The sequence below is a fragment of the Lycorma delicatula genome, chromosome 3, assembly GCF_047948215.1.
Source record: "Lycorma delicatula isolate Av1 chromosome 3, ASM4794821v1, whole genome shotgun sequence".
Classification (NCBI taxonomy): domain Eukaryota; kingdom Metazoa; phylum Arthropoda; class Insecta; order Hemiptera; family Fulgoridae; genus Lycorma; species Lycorma delicatula.
The window spans coordinates 190,352,964-190,367,113 of NC_134457.1; the positions used below are offsets into that span (position 1 = coordinate 190,352,964).

General features: G+C 30.6%; 2 protein-coding genes across 6 annotated transcripts in view; one reads left to right on the forward strand and one right to left on the reverse strand.

The window, feature by feature from the left end:
• Window positions 1-14,150, reverse strand: part of Dab (DAB adaptor protein) — a 73,562-nt gene that overhangs the window by 49,182 nt on the left and 10,230 nt on the right. For all 4 annotated transcript variants that reach the window (XR_012755817.1, XR_012755818.1, XM_075361226.1 and 1 more), the window contains exon 3: window positions 12,177-12,364. Coding sequence is in view for 2 of the 4 variants with exons in the window: in XM_075361226.1 (XP_075217341.1) it covers window positions 12,177-12,354 (178 nt within the window). In the remaining 2 variants the exon portion in view is untranslated. The remainder of the gene's footprint in view (window positions 1-12,176; window positions 12,365-14,150) is intronic.
• endos (endosulfine alpha) overlaps window positions 1-14,150 on the forward strand; it is a 65,767-nt gene that overhangs the window by 4,924 nt on the left and 46,693 nt on the right. The gene's annotated exons all lie outside the window — the stretch shown is intronic.

A 14,150-nucleotide genomic window follows, 5' to 3' on the forward strand; every position in this document is an offset into this window, starting at 1 on the left:
TTTGAAATTATTTTATTTATGCTGTCCTTGTGTTTTCATATTTCAAAATGGCTTCATGAGGTTGTGTTAATTCACCTCTGTTAGGTGTTAATTCACTTCTGTTGCATTTGCGGGGAGTTTGTGGTGAAGAGACAGCAAAGAAATATTACAGATTTTGTTAAAAAGATGTACTACGTCTACTTTGGAGTAAAACTTGGTGACCATTATAAAACATGGGCCCCTTATACAGTTTGTTCTACTTGTGTAGAAGAGCTATGCAAATGGACAAAAGGTAAGAGAAAGTCTTTTCGGTTTGGAGTACCAATAATCTGGAGAGAACCACAAAATTACAGTAATGATTGCTACTTTTGTTCTTGTAATGTACAAGGGTTCAATCTAAACAGTAAGAAATTGTTATTCAGCAATACGCCCTGTACCTCATGGCCCTGGTGTACCTGCACCTACAGTTCCAGAAAAACTAGAAAATATACTAAACAACTCCGAAACAGAGCTGCAGGATGATGATGATGATGATAATAATAACAATTTTATTTCTGGTAGTTCTGAAACACAACCTTTTTTTATAGCATGAACTTAATGATTTGGTCAGATATTTAAGTTTTCCTACAAATTCAGCAGAACTTTTAGAATCTAGATTAAAAGAAAAAACTTACTGGCCCCTGGCACTTCTTTATCACGGTACAGAAAGAGAAAATATTTTTACTCCGTACTTTTCTGAAGACGGAAGATTAATTTATTGTAACAATTTTCCTGGTGTAATGGAGCAATTGAACATAAAATATGATATGAATGAATGGAGATTGTTTATTGACTCGACCTAAAGAACCCTCAAAGTTGTTATTCTTCATAATGGCAACAAATATGCTTCATTGCCAATAGGGCACGCCGTGTGTCTGAAAGAATGCTACTAGAATTTAGAATTAGTTCTGTCTATGTCTAAAAGCAATTACTATTCTTCTTTGGCAACAGGGAGGATAAACCAAATATCCTTGCTTCTTGTGTGAATAGGACAGCCGGGACAAGAAAGAACGTTGGACCAGAAAAGAATGGTCATGTAGGGTAAACCTGGGAGGAAAAATTAATACAGAAAAGTTTGGTTGATTCACAGAAAGTCCTTTTACCTCCACTTCACATCAAATTGGAATTGATAAAACAATTTTTAAAGGCTCTATCTAAAGGAGATTATTTACATACATGTGCCATAAGTTTCCACATCTGTAACCCAAAGTAAAAGAAGGCATTTTCACGAATCCAGATATTCATAAACTTTTTAAAGACAAAGTTTTTCAAACCAAAATAGAGGACATTGAAAAACAAGCTTGGAAAGCAGTTAAAGAAGTTGTAAAGAAATTTCTTGGGAACAATAAGGACCCAAATTTTAGGTGTAAAGTGGAAAACATGCTAATGAAATTCCAAGATTTGGGTTGTTCGATAAGCTTGAAGGTACATTTTCTACATTCTCATATTGATTACTTTCCCAAAAATCTTGGTGCTGTAAGTGAAGAACATGGTGAGAGATTTTACTAAGATATAAAGGAAATGTAACACAGATATCAGGGAAGGTAGAATGTGAAAATGATTGCCATGACTGCAGACTACTGTTGGTGCATCCATAGAGACAATCCGCAAGCTGACTACAACAGAAAATGTGGCCTGAGAAGCATTGAAAAAAAGAAAAAGGCAGTACAAGTCTTCATAGAGGTAAGAAAATGGACAAAAATCCTTTATTACTTTTTCATAAATAAAGGTTTTCTACGAGAAATACATGTACCTGTACAATATGCCTTTTTCAACTTTCCTTCTTTAGTATTGTGAAAAATTCTTACGTGATAGAAAAAATGGTGGTCATATTTGAAATCAGTGCATAAAATAACATAAAAATCAGTTACCAGATTACAAACAACTTTCAAATTCCTTAATTTTGTTAACCTGTGTTATTAGTTTTGTTTTATTTATTCTAAAATTGTTAAGTTAATCAAACTAAGCCCAATCAATTATAGTTTTAGTGGTCGCCTTCTACAATACAATTAGGTACATACCATCAGGGAAAATATGTTTAAAAATGACTTAAGTCAAGCTTTTCAAAATAATATGCAGCATGCTATCCTATAAAGATGGGTTTTTTACAGAATAATTTTTAACCTTATACTTCAAATCAAACAGTACACTAATCAAGGTAAACAAATCAAACATTACAGTAAGTTAAACAAATTAACATCAAGTTCACATCAGTTCACTGAACTAAAATAATTCACGAAAACATTGCTACTAATTAATCAGCTTATTTTTATTAAAACAAAAAATCTATAAATCCATAGTATATATTACTTACTAATAACTTATAAATATATTTTATTTTATATTAATATAATTTTATTACGTATTTATTTCAATCATGTAGTTGATGATGTGACTGAACACTATGAACCTCTACACTACTACAACATATCCTTCCTGACTGTATTTGATTTTTTTAAAGTTTAGATGCAGTGAATTAAAACATTTGAAAATTTGTTAAAATTCATGTTTTGATTAAAAAATTGAGGTTATTAACACAATCCTCAATAGCAATCCTTCTTTTGTTCTGATCTCTAAAGATTACGTTTACACACCTCAGACTTTTCCTAAAACTCTTCATCTTTTCACTCATCTTTCTTTTTAGCCCATCACTCTATTTATGATTTTTCTTTTCCTTCAGCTCTTCTGGAAATTCAGATTCATTTATCCTTGTTCTGAAAGTTTGTCCTAGTATTTTAAACCTTTTTCGTCTTCTCTGAATCAGCTTATTTTTGTTTTCCTTTTTTAAAAAAAATTAAACATTTGTTTATTAATTAGCTTCCATTCATTCTACACAGATGTCAGTAATATTTTTATCTTCTTTTCTTCATTGTATGTTCTACCTTTTCAAATCTTTATAAATGTCATTTGTTTTTCTTTATTAATATTGCTTTTATACTTTGGGCCATACAAATTTTTTTTTTCTATTTTGCTGATTTCTTTTTCTGAAAGTTTTTGTAAACTCTCTACCCCATACAGAGCTTCTGGAAGCATTACTATCTTGTAATCCCTCAGTTTTTTATTTTTAAAGAGAGATTTCCTTTTTATATTTTGTCATGTGTTTGCACTTTATTATCATATTTATCGCACACTGCATCAAACTCGAACTTGAAAAAACACTAACTGTCCTCCAATGGTACCAAACACTAATTATATCTCCCAACCTGCAATACCAGTACCTTGTCCTTTTGATTGTTCAGGTGTAATAATTTTTATTGTCCAGAACTTCTATGTTTTCTATAAGTCCTTTTCTAGAAAGAATCCCTTTGTCATTCCTTCTACATTCTTCTTTCTTTATTTTCTCTCTTTTTCTTCTTTCTGGAGGCTTCTTTATCCGTTACAATATTCTTTGTAAAATAATACGCTACTTACATTTTCCGTACTCTAGCTTTCATTCCTATTTTTTCTAAGAAAATTATAATTTTATAAAAACGTCAGTATTGAAATAGTACAATTGTTTATAATTTTTCCTAGATATTTAAATTTCTGGACTATTTTAGTTGTTTTTCTTTTGGTATTTTGATTGAGTTTTATTTCTCCTATTTGAGCACCATTTTATTTTTTGTAAGAAATTTGAAGCACAACTTTATTTGCGCATCCTTCTAATTTCTGAATTTTGATTTTCAGTTCATCTGTATCTTTAGCTAAGATAACTAAATTGTCTCTAAAAGCTAATGAGTTCACATTCAGAAATTTAAATTTTGTTCCCTTTTTGATGTTTTCATCAATTTTTAAACTTTGATGTTCTTTATTCCACTTCTGATAACCTTTCCTAGGGCACAGTTAAAAAGTATTGGTGGTAGACCATTTTCTTGTTTGATCCCTGTTTTAATTTTAAAAGGTTTTGATATGTTCCCTAAAAATTTAACTTTTGAAACAGTTTCTATTAGGTTTTCTTATAATATTTAATGTTTTATTGTTAATTTTAAATTCTTCTTACTTTGAATAGTGGTTCTGTGTGTATTGAATCATACGCTTTATTGAAATCTAAAAAAATATTATTAATTCTTGGTTTTCTGATAATGTAAAACTGATTTTAGATTAAAAATTTATTATCACAGCTTCTTCCTGGTCAAAACCCAATTTGATATTCACCTAGTTCTTGAGGTTGAATTCTGTTTAATAGTGGATTAGATAGTATTTTATAAGGTATTGATAAAAGTGATATACATCTGCAGTTATTCAAATTAGTTCTATATTCTTTTACATGTAGTGAATGTATTAATGCATTTTCCAAACTTTTTGGGATTTTTTCCTTTTCCTACATTTCTTTAAATATTACTTCTAATTTGGCACATAATTCATTTGTTATATATTTCAGCAGTTCTGCTGCAATATTATCCTCACCACTGGTTTTGTTACTTTTTAGATTTCTGATAATTTCTTTTATTTCATTTGCAGTTATTAAAAAATAAATTAAAATTCTACATTTTTATTACATCCAAAACTAAAATAACTTTTATAACAAAAAAATAAACACAAGGTCTTTGGTAAAAGATGAAATAAAAATCAATATATATTTCCATAAAAACAAAGAAGATACATTACAAACACTGCATGAGCACAATATTTTCAATAAAAACCTCCTACACCTAGCATAGTCTCTTTTAAAATAATCATTGTGTTTGTAAGGTAATGTAAAACTGAATAATCCCACCATGAAAGTGAAGATGGTGAATTATCAGAATTAGTTTTTTCTAATTTTTTTTTAATCAGCTGCTGTACCCAAAGTCAGGTATTCTTAAATACACAAATATTAAATATTGTAACTGAACTTCTTATTAGTTTAGTAACATTTCAATTATAGATAAAAAGTAAAAATAATTGATTGTACTTAAATTTATATCAATATTTTTCTATTAACTTAAATTATTAATTCACGTTATAGAAAAATCACTCATTACTCTTGTACAATACTTATCCAATACATACAATCATTACATTAACAGAACTTATACATACAAAAACTTTCTTCATGATCTATATCAGTGCTACCTTTCTTTTTTTTTCTTTTTCCTGTTTAGCCTCCGGTAACTACCATTTAGATAATTCTTCAGAGGATGAATGAGGATGATATGTATGAGTGTAAATGAAGTGTAGTCTTGTACATTCTCAGTTCGACCATTCCTGAGATGTGTGGTTAATTGAAACCCAACCACCAAAGAACACCGGTATCCACGATCTAGTATTCAAATCCGTGTAAAAATAACTGGCTTTACTAGAACTTGAACGCTGTAACTCGCGACTTCCAAATCAGCTGATTTGGGAAGACGCGTTAATCACTAGACCACTAGACCAGCCCGGCGGTTGGTCTACCTAAATCAGTGCTACCTAAATAGACACAACTTTTATCACTACCATTATGCTTCACTCCATAAATATTACCAATTCAGCAGCTTTTAATGTCTGATAAATAGTATTTCAGATTCAATAAATTTCCTTTACTCCCAACCCTCTCTAGTTTCATAATTCCTTATTGTTTTAGTACATAAAATAACTTTGTCAGTAAAGTAGGAACCTACTGAGCTGGTCTAGTGGTTAACTCATTGTGGAAAATCATTATTTAACAGCTGATTTTCAAAGTTGATGGTTCTGAGGTTCAAATCCTAGTAAAGTTAATTGCTTTTATATGGATTTGAATACAAGACAGTGGATGCCGGTGTACTTTGGTGGTTTATCCTACTCTGTCTTCATATAGAATTTATTAGTTCTTGATTAATATTGATCATGATCAACAAACAACATACCTGAGTGACCAATAAATGTAATGTAAATTGTTGACGAATGTTTTTGTTCAGACACCTTTGTATAGTCAAGATAACCCAATGAAAAATTTCATTAGGTTGTTGTAATGTACTCTGTATAATTCTACATGTTACATGTTTGGTGAACAAGTTCTGTCTAAAATTGTTTGTCAATTTTGTATGCTATTCTTAAAGCTACTTTTAACCTGTTAATTTGAATATTTTAAAATATGGATCTTCCTTCATAACATAAGGTATATTTATTATTTTTATTCTCCTATGCCCTGGATACGAATAAATCACTCAAATTACATGCTTAGTGAATGGTACAGTGCTTTGAACAGGGTTAAAAAATTATATTTATAATTAACAACTAGTTACTTGTAATAAAAGAAACCCATTTTATATAATTCATCTTCACATAAATTCACTTTCATACTAATTAAAATAAGGAAAGAATAGTAAAATAATGATAAAAGTAATTTTCATGAGATAAAAAAAGGATCCTTATTTAGAATAATGTTGTGGGAGCAACTCTATACGTGGGCAACAATTATAATACAAACAACAGCTGAATGTGTGGATGTGTGGTGCTGGTGTATGCTTGTATACATATTTACTTCTGATGTGTGGGAGAGAACAAGCTTCCTGCTTTCTTTATATAACAATAACAACCATTTGAAATATAGATAAATGATTTTAATATAATCAATTTAACAAGAAAATAGATTTAATACGAACTGCCAGGAGTACAAAATACAAATCTAATTCAATACATAATACCAATAATATCACATGTTACATAATAATGTAATTCTCAACAACACATGATTTAGAGATTTTGTATATACATATTGTGGTATGTGTGTGTGTGTGTGTGTGTGTATTTCTGATTAAAAAGGATGCAAAATTAATATAACAAAATTTCAAAATCTCTATCTATTAATACTATATTTTTTAATAAGGTCAATGTCAAGACAATACAAACAATTAAAAACACTCATTATTATTACTAGATAATTTTATATACTGTAATTACAAACAAGTAGAATACTAAAGATTAACAAAAAACCATACTACAAAAAAAATCCACATTAATTGACTTTTTAACATGTGATGTCAACATGTCTATCAATAGAGTAAATATGACGGTCATTCAATAATTAAACGGACACATAGATGTACAGCAAAAATGGTTTATTAAAACAATACAATTTTTTATCTACTTTTTCACATAATCTCCAACTTATCTGCATTTGTCCAATCTTTTATTTTAGTTCTCTTATCCCCTCAGTGAAGAATTCTTTACCTTGATCTTGAAGCCAGTTTTGTACTTTTTCTTTATCTCTTCATTGTCGTTCAACTTGAGGCCACTCTAAGCTTCTTTCAACAAACCAAACAGATATAAATATGAAGAGGCAAGGTCAGGGCTATAAAGAGAATGAGGTATGAGTTCCCAACCCAATAGTTTACTACATCAGTTGTGCTATATCTTGAAGGTTGAGCATCATCTTGAAGAACCATGCCTTTCCTCTGAGATCTTGGACATTTCCTCTTCAACGTGGGCTTGACTTTGTTCTCAATCATGGCTGAGTAGTATAAGGTATTGATAATGCATTACTCCTCCAAATAATCATAACAAATCAGGCCAGGGGCACTCCAACAGATGGTCAACATGACCTTACCAGCCAATGGCTGCATTTTGAACTTCTTACGGACAGGTGATTCAGAGTGTTTCCAGTGCATGCTTTGACGCTTGGACTCTGGCTCAAAATGATGTACCCAAGTTTCATCACAGATTAAAATCCTGTCCAAAAATGCATCACCTTCATTATTGAAATGATTTTTGAGTTCAGTGCAAATGCAAAATCTCTCGGCTTTGTGATGAATGGTAAGACTTCTGGGAACCCACCTTGCACAATTCTTAAGGTAGTTCAGTTTGTTTTGAATGATGGAATGAGTTGTGCCAACACCCAACACTTACTTGACATTTTTCAGCAATTTGTTTAACTGTAACTTGTTGGTCTTCTTGGATAAGTGAATCAATACGAGAATCTAATTGCCAAGGTCGACATTATTACCGGATGCTCAAAGTGGGGCTAGTCGGTCACACTTTTGAGGCCACTTTTAAACTTTTCCATCCAAGCATATAAGTTTTTACCATTCATTTTTCTTTCTTCGTGTAGCTGGAATCCATGACCAGACTTTCCAAGGTAATCTACTTTCCTGCATTCATCTCACATGATGATACAAATGAGTTGTCATTCTTCGATTTTGTAAGCTAATAACATTCTCCTCAAGATAACATCATTTTGAACTCGATCTTGAATGGTTAACTGACAACTCCTCCTCCAAAAAATAATCTCTATTGCTGTCGCTCTACTTTTCAGTATGGACTGGAAAGTCCACAATTCTGATCCACAACTGGATGTTCTTTCAACAACGGAACTGAATATCCTCTTCTTTGTGTTCTCTGATATTCGATCATGCCACAAAACTGGATGCAAAGTTTAGTAATGAATCTACTTTTACCAAACCTTTTTCAAGATATCATTATCTGGTCTCCCATCAGATGTGAAAATCGTACAAGATATTTATATTCTTGAGCCACATTTATCATCCCTTTCTCTGTATTAACCTCCTCCCCAGCAACTTCAATGACAATGAATTTGGTTTTCTAAATATTTAAATCAAATCCCTACTTTTCAATCAACTTCTGAGTCATGTACTTCTTATCACATGAGTCTTCGTCCAACACAACCTGGTCATCAGTAAATAGGAAAGTATATATTAGTTGGAGAGCTGGGTACAATTCCACCAATCATGTAAATTGGCCAATTATATCGGAAATAGTGGGAGGATACAGAGAATCTCATACCCTTACAAAGGCTGGCAGGTTACTGGGAACCAAGGGCCCCCAGGCACGGATAAAGTTGCAAAAATCAGTTTTTTCTGTATATCTTGAGAAATATGCATCGGATGAAAAAAAATTTAGAACACTTTTTTTTTGTATTTCCTAGCTCTGCAATTTTTACAACTTGTGTGGCAGTCCTAAATAGTTTCCTGATATTAAATCCTGAATAGCATACACATAGGTGAGGACAAAGAGCCTCCAGGCAGGGGTAAAGTTGCAAGAAATCAGTTTTCTCCATATATTATAAGAAATATCCGTCATATGAAAAAAAAAGTTAATAATAAATTTTGTTTCTCTTTCTAAGCTCAATTTTTCCTTTAATAATTTTTTATGGTAATAATTTTTGCAAAAAATGAGAAAAACGCTTAAAAAATAGTCGTTTTTTGCCTTTAATTAAAAAAAAAAAAAACTCATTTTTCCAACAATTTTCACTGTAAATTTCAACTAATTTGTGTGGAGGTCGTATTTTGTTCCCTGATGCCAAATCCTGAAGCGCAGACACATAGATGGAGACCACTGGCCCTTTTTCCAAGGGTCCCCAGGCAGGGGTAAATTGGCAAAAGTCAATTTTATCCATATACCTCAAGGAACACACATCAGATAAAAATATTAAATATCAATAAAAACTCCTGTAGATGAAATAAAATAATAAAAATGTTCTTTATATACAATTCTGAATTACAAATAATATTACATAAAATAATTAATAATTATAATTACATAAAATAATTAATAATTATAATTACATAATAATATTAATTTTAAATTTTTAGACAAAAAAAGATTGGTGGAATTTTTATGCATTTTTCTCGTTTTTTACAAAAAATTATTTATTTCACAAAAACTTGTTAAAGGAAAAATTGTAAAGCTTACATAGAGAAACAAAATTTGTTATAAACTTTTTTTCATCTGATGCAATTTCTTGAGATATATGGAAAAAACTGATATTTTGCAACTTTACCACAGTCCACGGACTCTTGGTCCCCAGTTACATGTCTGCCCATTGGGATTTGAGATACCCTTGGTACCCCCACAATTTGCAATATAATTTGCCATTTACACGATTGGTGGAAAAATTGTACCCACCTCTTGGTCTTTCTTTTTTTCCTGTTTAGCCTCCGGTAACTACCGTTTAGATAATACTTCAGAGGATGGATGAGGATGATATGTATGAGTGTGAATGAAGTATAGTCTTATACATTCTCAGTTCGACCATATCTGAGATGTGTGGTTAATTGAAACCCAACCACCAAAGAACACCGGTATCCACGATCTAGTATTCAAGTCGGTGTAAAAATAGCTGGCTTTACAAGGACTTGAACGCTGGAACTCTCGACTTCCAAATCAGCTGATTTGGGAAGAATTAAAAAGCTGATTTGTTCACCACTAGACCAACCCGGTGGGTTCAGCTCTTGGTCTAAATACTATCATCTCAACTTCTACACCAACTTATAATAAAAATATTAACTACAAAAATATTTATTTAATTAAAATATTTACCAAATTGGCACATATCCAGTGTCATTAATAGAACATAGACAAAAGTTATTAAAAAAGTTTTAACTTAGAATTTTCAATCCACACAAAAATTATTTAATTAATTTATTCTATTAATTCACTTTTTAATATGTCAATTGATGAATTTCAAACAACTTTTTTTATACACTAAAATTAAATCTATCTACCACCCACCACTTTATTTTCTTTAAATTATTGCACACTAAGAATAACTCAAGTGACAAACAAATCATACCTACTTTATGAAGATTTGCGCAGCCAATCTGAAGTTACAAGGGGAATAATAACCAACCATATCTTCCAAACATATTACCCTCATCCTGCTAAGAAGGTGATGTGTAATTAATAACTAATCTTTTATAAACCAGTAACATCAAGAAGAAATATAACAAGCTCATAAAAAAGTAAGAAACATCTAATTATTTTCTTGTTCTAGTATGACATGATACTATATTTTTAAATCATTATTACATATTCAGCGGAGTACATAAATTAATAAATAATTGTAAGATACAACTTAGAAATGATAAACAAGCATGATAAGAACCATCATCATGATCAAATACACATCAGTATTTTATACCATTGGTCTAATCTCTAAACTTACAGATAAAATAACATTGCATTCTAACATTAGTGAGACCGAGTTGGCTCAATACTAGTTTATTATAAAAAGTCAAGCTTCCAATGCCACTGCTAAAAAGCTGCTTTTATCTCTTTCAAAAAGAGAAGGGGCGAGCTGATCTTAATAAGAGTCCCAACTTTTAAAACCTACAAAATTCCAGGATATTTCAGATTAAGTCTACCCAAAACTGATATCTTCAGGAACATGCAGTCTAGAAGCTGGCTAAATAAAAATGTTAGAATATAAAAAAGAATGGTGTTTAGATCCACCACTTTAGGTAGCAAATTGATAAACAGCATAGGATGGCTTATCTCAGTGAAGCAAGCATAAATAACTGAATTTAATAGTTATTTTTTTTTTACAATTCACTTTTAGCAACACATTATTTAAAATAAAAAACAGGATACTTTTAACTGGTTTGAAATATTGAGTTATCAATGAGCCTGTTAACAAATCCTTTTAATAACAGTTGATACTTTTCAAGGAACTGAAAAAATATGGTCTGTATGACATGCAGGTAAAGCCCATCTGAATACTTAGTTTAAGTTGCTCACAGATGGTCACAAAGACCTTCACAAAAATCTCATAAGGATTAGCCTTGGGCTTACGTCAAAGCTAATTTAACCCATACACCCTTATACACTGTTGCACACATGTCCTCAACCGTAGAATGATTAATATAAATTAAAACAGCACTTCCAGGAAATAATAATAATAATAATAGAAAGCTAACTCCATTCACCTTCCCTTCAATCTGTACACAAATGTTTTAAGTGAATCAGATGATTTGGCAAACATTGTTCTAGTCAAATGCTAGAACAAAAATTGCTAAAGGATAGCACTTTTGCTATCCTACAGAAACTACTGCTATCCTGTAATTCATTGTAATATTAGAATAAAGGTAGACTACTGTGCAAAGCAATTTTGCAAAATCATAGAAAATATTTTGATTGATGAATGTAAATCTCAAAACAGTTTTGTCTACACCACAACTGTCAGTCAATGCAACCAAGTTAGGTATGCAACAGGCTTACCAAATGCTAACAATAAAATTTTGGTCACTTAAGGATGTTGTTTTTAAAAAATAGAATACAGTTTTATAAGATGTAGCATGTAACATTTTTAAGAGTAGTATATACAAATAAATATTAGTAGTAATAGTTGAAAAAATGACATTTACTAACAAAGTAATTAGAACTAAAAAAAATAAAGAAATTTACAGTATATAAATGTTACAATTATATCATTTCAACACTACAATTTGAAAAAAAAATTAAGCTTGGTAAAAAATAAAAAATATCGATAAGTTTATAAATACCTGGAAGCGGTTCGTTTGATTTTCTAGTTAACGTAGAAAAACTTCTTAAGTTGGCTTTTATATTCGCTAATGTAACTGATGAATCTTTTTGTACTACTACTCCAACTTTGTCACCTTCTGATTTTTCTTCAGATGTATCAGTTTCTCCATTGTTATTAGTAATGCTGTCATTACTCATGTTGATCAATCTACAACAGAATTATAAAAACATTAGGATTATAAAAGGAAAAAATGAAAGAAAAGAAATTATTATTATTATTACTGCAAAATTATGTGTCCAACATATGATTTTCCCCTGACACACTTCTCTCTGATATAATGGTTTCATTAGAAATCAAAAGTAATTCATCCATTCATACAAACAAAATGAGGATTTTTGTATCAATACATAACCCACGGAACACCAAGATCAAGTCATAACCATTTCCCCAATTTTCAAGATGTCTATTCTTTTATCACTTAATTTTTCAAATTGTAACATGATTACTACGAGTATTTTCTGTCACAAACCTTAATGAATTAATGGCTTTGAAAATTTTATCTAATATCTTTAAATAAATACAACAATTTTATCATTAACACCAACAGTGGACATAAAATAATCCCTTCTGGTGCTCAGCATGATCTATTACGTATTATTCAGTAATTTTTTCTCTGCCAAATCTATTATTTTTGTACTCTAATTTTTCTCTACAAAAAGTTGGGTTTGACAACTCCTGGGACATTATATTGTAAGCACATTTCAGATGTAATGAAAGCTACTAAAGGCGGAGAGATTTTCAAGAGTAATTTCTTTCAAAGAATCTATTTCCAACCAGTGCTCCAATAAATGACGTTACTGTCAATGTTTGTATTGAAAATTCAAAGAAATCTCTGTTTCTTACACTATCCAATCATTATGGTAACAAAAGTTTCATAGCCAACACTCTACCAAACATGGCATTTGTCAATGGCCACTGACAATACTGTTCACATTACTAGATATATTTATCCGTTACGTTTACGTTTTAAACTATGACAATTGTGTTTACACAGTTGCTAAGTACACAAATATGGTTATCAATATGTATATTTGTGTATGATTGACACTATTGTTTACCAACCATAGACTTCATTCTAAACACAATGGTGGAGAGTTTTTTGAAACATAAACAGCAAACAAAATACAGAAGAAAAAGAAAAAACAGTACTTATTTTATAAGCAATGGGACTCATTTCAGAGTTTAATTTTACAACTTACAAAATGAATCATCAGAAGGTTAAGAATCCAAGCAAAATACTATATTGTTATAAATATATTTTCTTATCTTAATCATTGTTACAATTCAATATCAAAAGATGACATCAGTAGATATCAAAATTATTGGTGGTTATAAACTGAATCTACCTTGGTAGATACACAAACCATTAACAGGCACTTGTACCAAGAGTTAATGTTGTTCAATAATAAAAAATAAATCTTTACGTACATAATTACAAAACTAACAGAATAAAATAAAAATAATGTTATATTAATGCAAAATCATTGATCAGTAATGTCATGCTCCCATGCTAAGTAAAGAAACTCCAGATTCATCCAATGAAATGTGAACAGAACAAACGACCATGCTTGAAGCACTTATTCCAAGACAATATTCATTTTGTTTAATAAATTACCCTCTGTAGGAAGTTTCTTCTTTTCTCACTATTAACCAGCTCTTTTAGTCTTGATCTAGTGATGTTCTGTTGGTTTTAGTTAGATGCCAAAAGGATCTGGGCAATAGACATAATAATTTACAGTACTACATCCTTGGTAATGTTTTGATGTTTGGTGGTTGTGGTTTAGGCCTGTGGACTTCTCTTCATACTCTTGTTTACAACGAGGTGCTAGGAAAAGCCTCCTAACCTGAGGCTGAGGTGATTATTAGTTAAATCTGAGCCTTTTAATATAGTTCAAGCTCAGATAACAGATAAACAACACACAAATAGTTCAAT